The sequence below is a fragment of the Callospermophilus lateralis genome, chromosome 1, assembly GCF_048772815.1.
Source record: "Callospermophilus lateralis isolate mCalLat2 chromosome 1, mCalLat2.hap1, whole genome shotgun sequence".
Taxonomy (NCBI): domain Eukaryota; kingdom Metazoa; phylum Chordata; class Mammalia; order Rodentia; family Sciuridae; genus Callospermophilus; species Callospermophilus lateralis.
Genome location: NC_135305.1, coordinates 69,801,921 through 69,818,354, shown reverse-complemented (window position 1 = coordinate 69,818,354; position 16,434 = coordinate 69,801,921). Strand labels below are relative to the sequence as shown.

Here is a 16,434-nt window from a genome sequence, read left to right as displayed (position 1 = left end):
CAAAGATAAAAATTCCAGGTTTGTCCCTTCTGTTGGTGAAATACTGTTATCAAGTAGATATCACATTAATTTGTTCATTTTATTCACAATAATCAAGCAGAATTTTAAATGAAGAGATCATTAAAGAAGATTTAAAAAATCATTTCAATTTGGTGGGGGCCTGTTACTGGGGATAGAACTCAGGGACCCTTGGCCACTGCGCTGCATCCCTAGCCTAATCTTGTATTTTTTATGTAAAGACAAGCATCTCACTGAATTGCTTAGCTCCTCGCATTTGCTGAGGCTGGCTTTGAACTCATGATGCTCTTGCCTGAGCCTCCAGTGCCACTGGGATTATAGGTGTGTGCCACTGGGCCCGGCAAGAAAAACCCATTTGCCAGGGTGATATTTTGTGTTAGACTTGTGATCTTTGCATGCATCATAATTTTTAGTATTTTTCTTTTTCTAGAAATAAGTACAGGCAATTCTATTTTGCTTTAAAAAGTTTTTACAAATAAGTTTTATTCCTTGAAGGTACACAAATGCCAAGCTATTTCATGCCAGGTGACCAAATAATTTCTGGTATTCTTCATTTGCAAAACAACTAATGATATTTTTAGATTCATGAGAACCAGATACAGCTTTAGGTCAATTAAAATAATAAATAGAAGAATACATTATTGAAACCTTTACTTTTTAACTCTCTAAGCTTTTTCTAGCTAAGTTTTGCTTTTCTCTCTGGACTATTTTGATTTATTGTTGAGTCATTTTGCAGGGTTTTATCTATAAGTCACACCTAAATTTGGACAAGTGATACCATTTGTTTGTTGGTGGATGGCTATTAAAATTTCAAATGGGTTAAGCAGTTATATAAGAAACAATGAATTATACTACCCATGTAATAAAAAGTAGCTACCACAACTAGACAGAAAGGCATATTATTTCCTTCTTACTTTGGTTTAGTGGCCCCAGGAGTTAATGTAGGGCAGGAAATGTCATGCTGGAGGGAAGCCAAGACAGTGGGCAAGTGAGTGCCTTTGGTTATTTTCTTTATGAGACTGTCACCCTAGTTGTGCTAGTGCTGAACAGACAAAAGCAGAAGAAAACCTTTAGCTAAAGGGGATCTTGTTTCTTCCAGCAGAACAAAAGCATCACAATTACTCTAGGCAATATGACATTATCTACATTCACTAAATATATTGAAAAGAGTGAATGGAATACATTTTGTATTTTAAGGTAGATTTTTACAAAGGTGTAGGGAATCCATCTGTATTCCAACTGAGTGAGGTTTTTTCAAGTATAATTTCTTAACTCATTCATATTAAAATCCTCATAAAAATTTAACACTCTTGCTGGTCTTTGGTAAAGCTGTTGAAATACCCTTGGTTTTAAGAAACTGAACTGTTTTTGACTCTGTATTTTTTTTTTTATTATTCAGAGTATTAAGCTGGTAATTTAATATCTTTACCCCTCAAATCAAATTATTTTTTTCCTATCATTTGCTCAGCTTCTTGGTTTATCAAGCATGATTAGATTTGCCTTTTCTTACTTTGAGCAATGTGGTCTGAAAGTGTGAAATAGAAAAAAAATGATCATATTAAGTATATGAAACAATATTCAGTGTTTTGTGTAAGATTGTTTTGCATGATGGAAAATTGTAATTCTGGCTCACCATTTTTTTTTTGCCATAAATAGGAAATGGTGAAAGGAAACATCAGTGACTATAAGTACACAGTGACTAAAAAATTCTTTACTTCAAAGAGCAAAGACCATCTTTATAAAGCACCTAAATGGCTTGTCCAATATTCTAATTGGTACAAATTGAATATAGAATAAGTCTTTCTTAAAGAATAATTTTACATTTTATTATACCACTATAAATGCTATCAATGAATGAAGGTAGAGGAAGTCTATCACTGTTCCATTACACCCTGTAGCTACTAGAAATTGAACTGACCTACCATACCTTTGTAGCATTCCAACTTGACAAGGACTGTGTATCCATAATTGATATTCCAGATTTCTGCATTCTCATCTAAAATGCAAAATGTGGTTATTGATAGAATTTAAGGAGTTAAATGAGCATGTATTCTAGTGCTCACCATTAACTATGATGATGATATTGAGGATGTTAACCATGAATTTGGTGTCAGGTATGATTACTGTAGTCTGTCTAGAGATGGCTATGCTTTCATTTGAAAATGTTGCACAAATTTGGCTAAGGCTAGCCTCTAAATCACTAAAGAGATTAGAGAAAAGTACAACTGGAATATTGCATTCAGTTTCTGGTGCTACATTTTAAGAGAACCTTTATTGACTTGGATCATGTCCACAAAGACTGCCATGATAGGCTTAAGGGCATGGGTTTCTTCAGAGTGGAATGAAGAAAAGTTAGTTACAATCTAGCATAATCAGTGACTTGAAGAAATGCCCTATATGTATAAATCATATTCATTCATTTTTTGCCCCTTGAAAATAAAATTAATAAGCATTAGGAAGAAACAAATACTCAGACTAACATGAGATGGAAAAATTAGTTTTTCCTAGAGCCTTTCAAAAATGTAACAGGTTGACATCTAAAAGACCCATCAAGTAGAGAGTAGTACCATCTGCCAGTCAAGTCACTGGGTAGTGGGTGGAAGAATGACAGGATGAACACTGGAATCTCCTTTCATTCTAGGAGTTTAAGGTTTAAATGCCACTTTTAAAGTGTGGACAACTTTGGACTGGATTAAGGGTGAAAATAGTGGAGGCAGAGACAATATCATAAATTTTGTCCAATGAAGAATGGCTGACTGTTATAAAGGTTGTAGGGGATGAATACTGAGACTCTCTTCTCTGTACTTAATTTTGTGTAATAATCAAATGTTACTTTTACAGTAACATTACAGTAATATTAAAATTATTTCTTGCCAGGTGCAGTGGCACAGGTCTGAAATTCCAGGGGCTCAGGAGGCTGAGGCAGGAGGAGTTCAAGTTTGAAGCCAGCCTCAGCAACTTAGTGAAGCCCTAAGCACCTCAGTAAGACCCTGTCTCTAAAAAATATATATATATATATATATATATATATATATATTTACAAAAAGGGCTGGGCCTCAATGGTTAAGTGCCCCAGATTCAATCCCTGGTACAAATTAATAATAATAATAATTATTATTATTATTATTTATTTATTTTACTTTTGGTACCAGGAATTGAACCCAGGGTGCTTTATCACTGAATTACACCCCCAGTTCTTTTTATTTTTAATTTTGAGAGGGGGGGTCTTGCTAATTTGCTTAGGGCCTCACTGAATTGTGGAGGCTGTTCTTGAATTCATATCCTTCTGCTTCAGCCCTCTGAGTTACTAGGATTCTAGGCATGGGCCACTGTTCCTGGCTCCCTTCACATTTTAAAATAATATATTTTTAAAGGATAATATGACCTTATGTTAATAATTAAGAGATTTTAAGTCAAAAAGAATTCTGAAAAAGATATAATCATCATCATCATCATCATCATCATCATCATCTGCCGCAGCCCGGCTGGCTGGACAAAATAATCGGGGGGTGACAAGCAACTTGTGTACATTGATACAGCAGGAGTAGGAGCCGTTCATTGTAGGACAGGAGTGGTATTTATACATTTCACACAGCTTATCTTAATTAGCATAAAATAGATACAGCAGTCAACCAATAAGAAATCTCCACACTTAATGGCTTGCTGGCGTTACTTCACAAACCACTCCCTCTGGCAAAATGCCAGGTGCCATCCAGACTTGTTTACAGACCTTAACATTAACCACTTTCTCTGGCAAAATGTCAGGTGCCATCCAGACTTGTTTACAGACCTTAACAATAATCCTTTGTGTAGATAGAGTATTTAAGGATCACAAGTTTCATTCTTCCCAATTCATTGAAATTTTATTGCTAGGATCATCCCCAATGAGAAAGGTAATGACAACTGTTGATAGTGTTCACTTTGAAGGAGTGGAAATACTCAATGGGCTTGTGAGTTTATCTGACAATAACTTTATATTCTATCTCATTTTGCATGGCCATAATTAATCATGGTGGGTTAGCAACATTTTTCTAACATCATAAAGTAGGTAATAGGTATGGATCATAAAATCAAATGCCAGATATAATGTATAATGAGAATATCTTATGTTTTAAAAAAGTCTTTACAGATGTGTAACCAATAGAATTTTATGATGTCTTTATAATTTTAAGATTTTAATTTTATTTTCAAAATCAAGGGCCGTTAGTTTTATAGATATTCTGGTGTTTTATATGTTCAGTAGAACTAGAAGTTTTTTTTTGTTTTTTCTTTAAGGAATAAGATCACAGTTTGTGCTAAGTTACTTAAATATTCTACTTGATTCTTAGAGTATTCACACTGAGAAAAAGTTGGTCTGAGTAATACAGACTGGTGTCAGGCCAGACTTCCTCTTATTAACAAAAACCATTCTGTTGTTATATTCATTTAGTAAATATTTTGTCTAAAAGGATAACTGATCCTTTTTCATTATCTATGCAATAATAAGATGGAACAGATAACCTCTGCCATGATCAGTTGGAATACTTACTACTAAATTAGGGAGTTAGTATCTGGGTAATAGAGTTTTTCTGGGTATACTCAGACACTGATATTTAAATGTCATGGATAGATGGATGTGCTTTTACCCAAATTATTCTCTATTTGTAATTTTCTCCTTTGGTTTAAAGTGAAAATTCTCAAAAAAAGTGTCCCAACAAAACATTATTGAAGAACTAAAACAACAACAAAAACTATTTTAATATTCCTCCTATCATAGTTCTTCAAAAAACTTGAAAAAATGTAATAGCAAAAGTGTCTTCAAAGTTTTGTTTTTCTTTATAGAAGAGATAAGTTTATGCTTGAAAAATAAGTTGCCATATTTAAGCCTCAAATTGATGTGATATAATATGCTTTCTTAATCTAATAATCCATATTAGACCTTACAATAGACAGTCTTAAAACTTTTCTTAAGAGAGCACAGTAGTATAAAACTGTAGAAAATCTATTCTGAGTGTCCAGTTTATGAGGGTCAGTACTTCTTCAAATATTCTTTCCTGTTTTAAGTTGTTTGTAGTTCAAGGTACTAATTGGGTATATAATAGACGAAAATTTTCATATTACTTGAATAAAGTGATATATGTGAAATCCAGTTAGTTAGAACTATGTCTGATATTATACAAAACAGTCTGTTTTATTAGTCAGCTTTTTACCTCCTGTGACTAAAAGACCTGACCAGAACAATTTTAGGTGAGGAAAAGTTTATTTAGGGGATTGTGGCTTCAGAGGTCTCAGTCCATAGATAGCCATCTCCATTCCCCGGGGCTCAAGATAAGGCAGAACATCATGGCAACAGAGTGTGGAAGAAGGAAGCAGCTCACATGATGATCAGAAAGCACAGAGAGGGAGACTCCCCTTGAAAGACACGCCCCCCAGGTATCAGCCTACTCCAGCCACGTGTCAGTCTTCAGTTACTCCCAGTGAATACCATCAGGGGATTAATTCACTGATCTGGCTAAAGCTCTCATAAACCAGTCATTTCTCCTCTAAACCTTCTTATGTTGTCTCTCACATGAGTTTTTGGGGGACACCTCAAATCCAAACTATAACACAGTCCAAAGAATTGAGATGCAGTAAGTTTTCTCTATTTTTGTACGTGTGTGCTTATTAAATTCCATGATACATATTTGTGAAATATCTGAAAGAATAATACAATTGACAGTAGGAATAGAACTAAGTCAGTCTTAAATACAATGAGATAGGCCATAATTTTATATTTGATTTTTTATATATAAAACCATCCAGAATATCTAAGATTGCTTTCATTTATTTGCCCTTTGGAGAGACATAAAGAGGTAGAGTGACACTTTGGCCCACTGTATATTTCACAGAAGATATATTTTTTAAATATCTGAGATTAGTATATCATGCAGATACTGGTATGTGTCTCTAAGTATGAGCTTTGAGGGTCTTGAGTGTGTGTTTGTATTTATGTGATTTCATATTACAAAAGACCTAAAAAAGTCAATTACAGGGTGTGCCTATGTCTATTTCATTTTATTTTTCACTTCTTCTTGCCAACTATGGAAGACTGTGGGTTAGATGGAGAAGCAGGTGCAGGACTACTGACGAGACAGATTGAAATGTGGCAAAGTTTTTATCCTTATATATTAGTCCTGGTGTTTTAAATTCAGGAGTTATTTTCCACTGGTATAGTAGTTTCCACTAGGGTCACTATAAAATAAAGTAACCTTTAAAAGGTGTCTTTTAACCATTCTCCCTCTTTTTCATTTTCAAGCCAGTTACTGCTCTTTCTCCCAGTTGTGCATATCCTGATGCTATTAAAATTCTGTAGCCTATTGTCATATTCATGCCATCCCTGATCTACTCCCAATATTTCTTTACTCTCTAATTGAAAAACTATGTAAAGGTTGTCTTAGTTGTGAGTTAGTAGTCTTTCCAGGCCCTTTCTGTTCTCTATTTATATATAAGATATTTCTGTGCTTTTCATAGTTTTTCATTTTATATTGAAATTGCCACATCTACTTGTTACTATTCATCTTTTCATTATATGTTTTGTGATGTCAGAGGATTTGGTCTATCACAGTTAATGTTAAATAGTAATTAATATTAGGACAAAGTATCTTCTCAATAAATAGAAGGTGAATGAACAAAAGGCATGTGTGGATAACGTGAGTCACTCTTTGTCTCTCTGCTTACAAACATTGTCTGCTACTACTAGGTCTAAATCTCATCTTTTGGAAGGAATTTACCACACAAATTATTTATTAAAGAAAACAGCAGCAAACACTAAAGTGGGAGCATATAACTGAGGATGAGAACATTGCTCAATATAGTTACTTTCAAATATTTGCAAGTAAAAATATTTGTTGAATACCGAGGAACTTTTTTACACATAAAATTATTTCTGCCTGCCAGTTTAATACCATAGAATCTCCTTGATCTATTAAAGTGTTGGTGTTTTTAATGAACAACTTTGTTTCTTCTGCTGGAAAGTCTGGATGACCAGCTTCCTATATGGGCACTTGTAGATTTTGATTATGTGGATCTGTTTGAGTGTGTTTTTATTTAGTTATTTTTGCTAATCAATTTATGTCATCTAAACTATATTAACTTTTTGTCTTTAGGACTTCCATATATGATTGTATAAATCCAAGGTTTGCAATAGATTATAAGTCAGCAAGCAAAGCAAAAAAACATCAAAGTACAATGACTTCTGACATTAAGCTGTTGATATTAAGGGTAATGTTCTGGGTTTCCCATGTCTGAAGTTCCACAATTCACAAGAATTGGGATGATGGCAATAGGTTCAAAGGAAGCTTTTGTTTCCTCAGCCTCTTTATGTAGGATGTACTTTCTAAGATCAGGTTTTTATGAATGATGAATGTAACATGGGCATGTAACATAGGTTTAGCAGATTTTTCTTCATCCTGTAATTTTCTCTAAATGAACTGAGAATGAAGGTCTTTTTAGATTGAAACTGTGAAGTGGATGTATGGAAATAACATTTAAAAAATTATTTTTAAAGTCCCTAGCCTTGCACCTTATAGGTGAAAATGCTTATTTAATACATTTTATTTATAATAATATGCTTAAGATTTTTTCTTAATAAACTTTTTTTGGGGGATATACTAGTGTTCTTTGTCTTTGGCAAGTAGTAACTAGATGTTGACAAAGAGGAGCCTTTTACCCCTAATTCCTGATGAAAAACTAAGATAGGAATATTAGGACATTTAGACAATAATAGGAATAGTTAATGAATCTAGTAATTGATGGGCTGTTCATCACCTCCTAAATCACCTCTTAATTCTTTTTGAGGGTTGTAACATACTTGTAAAGTATCTGAGTGTTAATATTTCTATTTGTGTTGCATTTTTGTTTTTTCTGCTCTACATTATTGTTATTTTGGGGAAAAACATTTAACTTCACTGAAATTAACATATAAAATAGGATATAAAGTAAGATATTATGTTGAACTTGAGGATTTTATGAGGATTGAATAAATTGAATTATAGTTGCATATGCAAACATATACATTTGTATATTTGTATGTAAATCAATTCAATGTGTTTTTGTGGAGAGAGAGTGGGTGGTAGAGAGGAGAAAGAGAGGGAGATGTGTACAAACCTGTCTATCAGTTTTACTGACACAAGATGGGAAATGCTCATTTTTCTCATATCCTTTTCTTTTTAAAACCTGGAATGGATTTCCTAAGACCACTGCAAACTGTTGGCCTGGCATGAATTCAGTGTTTAGTAAATGTTTTCTTTTTTTCTTCCTTCCTTTGTTTTTTCCTTTCTTCTTTTCCAGTTTTTCCTCTTGCTACTCAAGTAAATATGAATGCATATTTATTTAAACATTTTATCAAAATTGTCCCATTCTTTGGCAAATATCTATTTTTCAACTTTATTGTTTTAATTGTTTGCATTGTAAGGGTCTGACATTAATTCTAAATGGCTTTATCTAACAGGCTACTCTATGAAACTCGAAGATTTTCCTTTACAGTTATTGGAAGATTTTTTAACCATTAGTATTGATAGTGTAAGATGATTCTCCTTGTAAAATATATAAATGCTTTGTCATTGCTAGATTAACTTCTTGAATATAATTTTCATTTTCTTGGTTGACCAAACTCTATGAGTTTGAAATAGGGAAAATATAACAGTTATCCATGCTTATGTGCCTAGAAATAATTTATGAGATGTAGATAGGCCTCTTGATTTAATAAGTCTAAGGAGAGTATTAGCCTAGTTTTAATAGATATAGTGAATAAAATCAATACTAAATTTAAACCATGTTCCTATATCAACATATTACACTTTTGACCAAGAATAATATCGTAATTTTCTGAGTATTTTCATCTCAATAAATTTTGAGTTGAATTTTCCTCCATATGATTTTAACTGATTATTAGAGTCAATGCATATTTTTGGAAACATTGAGAAAATAAATGAGAATATAAGTCTATAGAATATTAATCCCTAGACAACAAGGAATTTGTGTTGTTTGTGGCTTTTCCCCCCAGTAATTCATAGCCATATAATAAATATTTTCTGAAAATAAACAAAAGATAAATGAATAAGCTAAGTAGTTATCAGTTTCAGCTTATGCTTATCTATAGATATTTGTGACTAAAAACTTTTTGTTTAAATATAATAAAAATCTAAGAACTGAAATAGGTATCAAAAGACTGATACACGTTACCAAAAATCTATTTCATTTCTTCCTTTGAAAAATAATGTCATGCTACTGGTTGACTTTGCTGACAGTTGCATATTTTTTCCACAGTTTTTTATATACAATGGCACATTGCTTAATGATGAGTTACATTCTGATAAATGTATGGTCAGTTTATTTTGTCACTGTGTGAACATAATAAAGTGTACTTATTCAAACCTAGATGGTATAGTGAATCAGTCAAGTGGCTTCTTGATGTAATCAAGAGGCATAATCAACATGAGACATATGAGGGTACTGCCAGCATAACATGGCGTAGTGTTTTATAGTGCACTTTTAAAAAAATAAGCTGAAGGAGCACACTCTACAATAATGATGAAAGTATAATATAATATGTAAACCAGCAACTTAGTCACTAATTATCAAGTATTATATACTATACATAATTGTATATGTTTTACTTTTATACACCTGAAAGTGTATTAGTTTATATCACCATTATCAAATAAATGATGCTTTGTGATATGATGTTAGGAGAGCCAAGAGATCAGTAGGCAATAGGAAATTTTCAGCTTCTTTACAACCTTTTGAGGCCACTTTCATATCAACCTACTATTGATGATTAGAACTTTGTTATGCAGCACATGACTATGTTTGCATTGAACTGGGCATGCTTATTTCAGAAAATTTTGATTTTTGTAGTATGAATTAGAAAATATGTAATTCTTTTAAAATCATTTTTTGCTTTCCTCCATGCAAGGTAAACCAATGGATTGACATTCATAGAGTATAAACTTTAGAGTGTAGATTGTAATAGGTAAACTTCTCTGTTGCAACAGGTTCATTTGCCTGGTGAAACACAATTATAAGTTATATGCTTTGAGAAATTTGACAAGTGCTAGTTAATTTTATGTGAAGTTGAAGGACATAAATTTGGGAGTATGAAATATTATTGTCAACATTGAAGCAAATACCTTTTTTCTTACTGTATTTTAGATTAAAATTAAGTCAATAAATAGGATCATGATTTGCTTTGAGCATCTGTATTTATTTGGTTGTAACAAAAATACTTAATTTCAGTACTCACTACTAGATGTCTCTTCTTAAGGCTTTTCATAAGTTTCAAAGGAAATATGTAACTCAAAATGCATTCTCAGTTCTATGATATATTTGTGATGGATCTTCATGCAGATAGACTTAAAAGTAATATATAAGTTACCAGGTCAGATTCTTGCTGACCTATACAATACATGCATCCTAATAGGTCCTATTTCAGCTTCTTTATCTTTGACAAATAGCTGAGCTCCAAAAAGCTCTGTCCACAGTACTGAAACCTCTCATGATGTATGAGCATGTCTTGCTGATAAATTCTAATGTCAGCCTCTGTGTGATAGTGATTCATCAGATTGTAAAATTTGTGTTTGGGGAACACAATGAATTAGTAAGTTCCATATTTTAGATGTGTTAAAATTAACACAGTTTGTTCTTTTGTTTTAAAGAGTTTATAACAATTACCTTTCACATTGTCAAAAGTAATTTAGAATTTAATTTGAAATTATCAATGCTATCACAAAAGAAATGTCTAATATTAATAAATAAATTGATATTATTGCAGTGCTGAAAATGTTTACATAGCAATGACATGTTGATAATAAGCATCAAGCTACTGTGAGAAGTTAGACACTTGATTATGAACAAACACAACAGCAATAGACATGGAAGCTATGTGGCTTTGTTAAGATAAGCAATTTGCCTATAAAAACTATGGCTTATTATTTTAAATTTTGAAACAATATTTTAGACTGTTTTCTTTGTACAAAAATATGTTTAATTTGCAAAACTCTGGGTTTTTGTTTGTAAAAATGACTAAAAATCTCAATGATCTTAGTTGGGTTTTTTTTTTGAAGTAAAATTCTTACATTACTTATAAAAGATTTTTAAATAACTAGCAATGTTCTTGACACTTCTTTTCACTGATTTGCAATTTTGTAAGCTGGTTTTTACTACTTTAAATATAAACTTAGAGGACTGCATTGTAGTTTTAATTTTACTCTAAATAATTTCACAATTTTTTTCTTACTAAAAGTTTTCTTAAATTTTTTAAAAAATGCAGCTATCTGACTTATGCTATTTTTGTTAAGGTGAAATTGATAAAAGGTAGAATTTAATGAATTTGAACCTGTCAAACTTTTACTACTAATCTATTATATTTCATAGTGTGAAATTCTAAAATCATACTCTTAAAATTGGATATATTGTATTCTTGCTATGTTTGCAACATAATGAATTATTTGGATTTCAGTGAAGCTTTTTAAGTGTTTAAAATTACAGAGAGATCTGAAACTTACATTTATATCATAAGCCCTCCTGAAATTTGGCAATATTTTCTGCAAAGCTAGCAGCCTAAAGCTGAGCTACTATCAATAAAATTGAAATAACGCTTTCAGCCACTGAGGTATTAGATTTACATTATCCAAATCTAATAATTAAATCCCTCCAAGTGCCACGTGTTAAGAAAAATCTTTAAGTGAATATATAATTTCCTGGAGGATTTGTTCCAGTCAATAATTAAAGTATTAAATACAATATTATCATTGCCTTTTAATATTGATAAAATGCTTTCTAAAATCCATTTTTTTGCACTATATAAATGTAGTTACATAACCCAATAAAATGTCTTATACTTAACATTCAAAATTTCATTATAAAAAAACACTTTTGAAAAAGTGGTCATTTAAATGATATCTGATCAGCTGATATTTTCCAGAAATTATTCTTTATTTAGAAACAAAAACAAGACAAAAGCAATTGATTTTAATCCAAAATGTATTTTTCCTTATAAAAGAGGTCCACATACTCACTGTGTCTACTCTACATAATTTGTCCTTTTTTATTACACCACGTGTCAATTCAAGTTTATCTGGTCACTGCAAAAACTCGTGGCTAATATGTGTAATACAACACAGGAGGAGGTATTGCTCAGTTCAACTACTCTTATATACTTAAAAAAAAATACAGAAATGTTTTTGTCCACTTTAATTGTCGTCCAGACATAAAAGTTACATGAAAGTTCTAGAAAATGGAATTATTTATTTGGTTGCCACAGTACCCTTGAAGCCAGTTAATTAAAATGCTGAACTTGTACATGTTTCCATTGGTCATGAGCAGCATTGGTGAAGCTTAACCTTCTTTGTAGAAAGTTAGGTTTCTCTGCCTGTTTTTTAATTCAACTGGAGTTTTGAGCTTTTCTTTGAAGTTAGTTAAGTTGGTTGTTTTTATGACATATTTGTTGGCACACCTATCACTGTTGCTTTCACTTCTAAGTTTGTACTTTTCTCTTTACCTGCTTCCCAGAGGTTTATCAGAGGAGGATAAAGCTCACTGAATGCAAAGGTTGGTTTGTGTAAGTAATTCCTTACATGGCTATGTTTATCATCACAGTTTATTTCTTGAGAGAGGCAGCTGAAAAGACATATTACACCAATAATCCCTAATAGGCCTCCAAGACAGGCCATAAACATTGTGGTGTTACTCTTTTCATACTCTTTTCGACCTTGGTCCACACCTTTTGTGGTGACATTTATACATTGTTTTCTGTTTTTCTGATATATTGTGGGGATATCAATACAAATTTTGTACTCAGTGGATGGGTTCAGATGAGTAAGATTATATACCTTGACATCAGATGGTATTCGAGCACTTTGGGCAGCATGAGAATTTTCAGTCTTGACAAAGGCAGTCCACTTAACACTGGATTTGAGAATTTTTGAACTTGTTTTCCAAGATACCAAAACTGAATTGGCCTGAATATCTCTTATTTTGATATTCAAAGATCCATTGTTATCTTGGGGAAAAGAACCATCCACTTTGATCATAATAGACTTTAAGTCAGCACCAACTAGGTTAGTTGCTATACAAGTATATAAACCCCCTTCTTTGGGGGTTATGCCACTTATATCTAGTGTGCCTTCAGAATGAACATAGAACTTATCTGTCAGAGTATTAGGTAATAGTTTTTGACCAGAAGGTGTTATCCAGTAGATTTCAGGCTGTGGCTCTGCCGTTGCTCTACAGTGAAGGGAGACATAGCTATTAGCTTCTACATCCAAATTAGAAGGAAAGCTCTCAGGAGCTATAAGAGGGAGGCAAATTTCCATCATATCCCTGAAATGCACTTGTCGAACATTCTGGCCTTGGAATTCAGGTGGGTCCACACAAAACAGTGCATCTGGCTCCATAAATCGAATGTTGGTTTTGTTCATATTAATCCAACGGATGACACAGTCACACCTGATTGGATTGCTGTGTATGCTGATTTCCTTGAGGTTTGGCAGAGACTCAATGGTACCATGGTACAGGGCACTGAGGGCATTGCTGTTCAACATGAGTGATTCCAGCTTGGGGAGTCTGAAAAATGCATTAGGGTGAATGTAAGACAATCTGGGGTTGTTAGTAGCTTCTATTTTTCTTAAATCTGGCAAGTTATCCACAGCAAGACTGTCGATGGAAATCAGCTCAGGCATATTATTTATCCCCAACTCTTTTAAGTGTAGCATATTGCTAAAATCACCTCTTCGTATTCTATTAATAGGATTTTTGTTTAAATCCAAAAATTTGAGGTTTACAACTTTTTGAAGAGCAACATGGGGCACTTTGATAAGCCTGTTGTCATAAAAAGAGATGCTTTCTAAGTTTTCAAGTCCAACCAAGGCATTATCTGGTATTTCCGTGAGGTTTATACCAGCTATAACCAGACTGCGAAGATTGATAAGAGGCTTAAAGTTCATGTCTTTGATTCTGATGATTGGATTTTCTCCAATCATCAGAATCTCTAGATTTGGAAGAGCATCGAACCACTTACTGTTGATCATCTGCAGTCTATTTGAATTGAGATGAAGTCGAAGAAGATTATGTAGGCCAATAAAAGCTCCAGGTGAAATTGTAGAAAGCAAGTTGTGATTAATATAGAGTTCTTGTAAGTTACTCAGTCCAGACAGACATTTTTCAGGCAGCTCAGTAAGTTTGTTTTCTTCTAGGTACACAGAAAGGAGCTGATGCATCTTCTTTACATTAATATTGGTGACTGAAGATAAATTGTTTTGAGATAAATCCAGGCCAGTAAGATTTACTGGAAAGTCTATGGAATATTCAATTTTTGCAATATTGTTAGTCTGCAGGAGCAGAATCTGTGTGTCAGCAGGCAATCTGGCTGGGAAACTTAAAAGACCTAAATCATTACAATCCACTGTAGATGCCTCCATATAAATGGATCTGGGTGTAAACCAAGGCCTGATTTCACATGTACATAACTGTGGGCAATCCAATTTTTTATCTACAGCTTGTACTAGTGTAGTAATAGCTAGGCCAAGTAGCACATGAATTTGGAGTGGCATGTCCTTCATCTTAACTTTCTTCTTCAGAAATTTAATGGGCCCTTAAGGATTCCACAGTCACTACTTGTAAATTTAATAATAGCTGATTGATAAGGGGAATACTTGCATTTGTCAAATGATGAATTCCATAGAACTGTAGAGTTTTTCTTCATGGAAAGAAGTGTGAGTGCCACAATTGCTTTGTCCAAAAACGTCATACATATTGGAGAAAAGAAGGTCACTATTTCCTTAATGATATAATATTGATGAACTCTTTGAAGATGGAGTATGTATAGATGGTCACAGGAAATTGAGCAATTCATTTATTTAAGAGTATACTATTCAAATCCCATGCTTGGTCAGTACTTGCAGGAATAGCAGCATTATGCTAAATACAATAAAGTAAAGAATAAAAGAAAAAAAGAAAAATAATTAGTACAAAGAAAAAACATAATATCCATTAACTAATTATTTCATATATAAATAGTTCCTTCAGTAAGTTTTGACTGGATTGTTGTTATACCTAACCCTCAAGTTTGGCCTAGACATCGGATAGGCTCAGAGATTTAATCTTTAGAAGGCTGAAGCATCATTAAATTTAATAAATATTCTTCCAGGATTTTCCTGTTATATCAAGGCTTGTTTATACCCTAAGTTTTATTTATTACATTTTTTATTCCCTCTACCATTTAATAATGGGGGAAGGACGATCTTTCAATGATGTTGGCTCTTTTGTCCTTCTTAGGAAATAATATTGTTCTGTTACAATCAAATGAGTTAGACTGTGTTTTTTTTAGGCCCATAGGAGATAGTATTTGGAGACATAATTATAAAATGATTGTTAAATGAAACAGAAGAAGTGGTATTGAGGTGGAATTCTCATTTTCATTCATGCCCCTCTCCATAGTCTCCTTTGCATAAAGAGAACATGATGTAGGAAAAAGCATACACTCATACATTGTTGGTGGGACTGCAGATTAGTACAACCACTCTGGAAAGCAGTATGGAAATTCCTAAAAAAATTAATAGGAATAGAAATACCATATGACCCAAGTATCTGACTCTTTGGTATATGTAAGATCTAAAATCAGCATACTATAAGGATACAGGCACATCAATATTAATAGCTAAACATTCACAATAGCTAAGATGTAGAACCAATCTAGGTGCCCATCAAGAGATGAATGGATAAAAAATGTGCTATTTGTACACAATGGAGTTTTACTCAGTCATAAAGAAGAATGAAATCATGGCATTTTCAGGTAAATTGATGGAACTGAAAAATATCATGCTAAGTGAATTAAGCCAGACACAGAAAGTCAAGGGTCAAATGTTTTCTCTCATATGTAGGTATACCAAAATTAGGAAGGAAAATAATAAAAGAGGACTCTCATAAAAATAGACAAGAGATCAGTGGAGTAGAGGAAGGAGATACGAGGGAGGAGGAAAAGGTTGGGAAAAAGGAAGAACAGTGGAATGAAGCTAACCAAACTTTCTTATGATTAATAAAGAAAGTGAATAAACTACAGTGAATTTCACTAATTGAAAAAATATATAAATAAATAGAAGAAAGATCAGTAGACCAGATGAAAGGAAACAGAGGGAGGGAGGAAGATGGGGAAAGGGGAAGTATTGGGTACTGAATTGGAGCAAATAGTGTTCTATGATTGTATACTTATACATAATATCATGGTTAATTTTGACATATCTCTAATAAACTAATAAAAAGTGACTCGAACTTGGCAATATTTGGATGATATTAATCATGACTTATTATGGGTAGACCTGTATATAATTATTCACAACTGGAGTTCATGTTAATGTTTGGTTGCTTTATTTATCCCTGGAAATAATTTACATTCCATTAATC

The 16,434-nt window shown here is 32.8% G+C and overlaps 2 protein-coding genes across 2 annotated transcripts in view; one reads left to right on the top strand and one right to left on the bottom strand.

Moving 5' to 3' along the window:
• The window catches only part of Immp2l (inner mitochondrial membrane peptidase subunit 2), an 863,006-nt gene that overhangs the window by 410,538 nt on the left and 436,034 nt on the right, over positions 1 to 16,434 (top strand). The window lies entirely within an intron of this gene.
• On the bottom strand, positions 12,468 to 14,594 carry Lrrn3 (leucine rich repeat neuronal 3). Its single transcript, XM_076862869.1, has one exon. It carries the CDS (start codon positions 14,592 to 14,594, stop codon positions 12,468 to 12,470), a length of 2,127 nt encoding a protein of 708 aa, XP_076718984.1.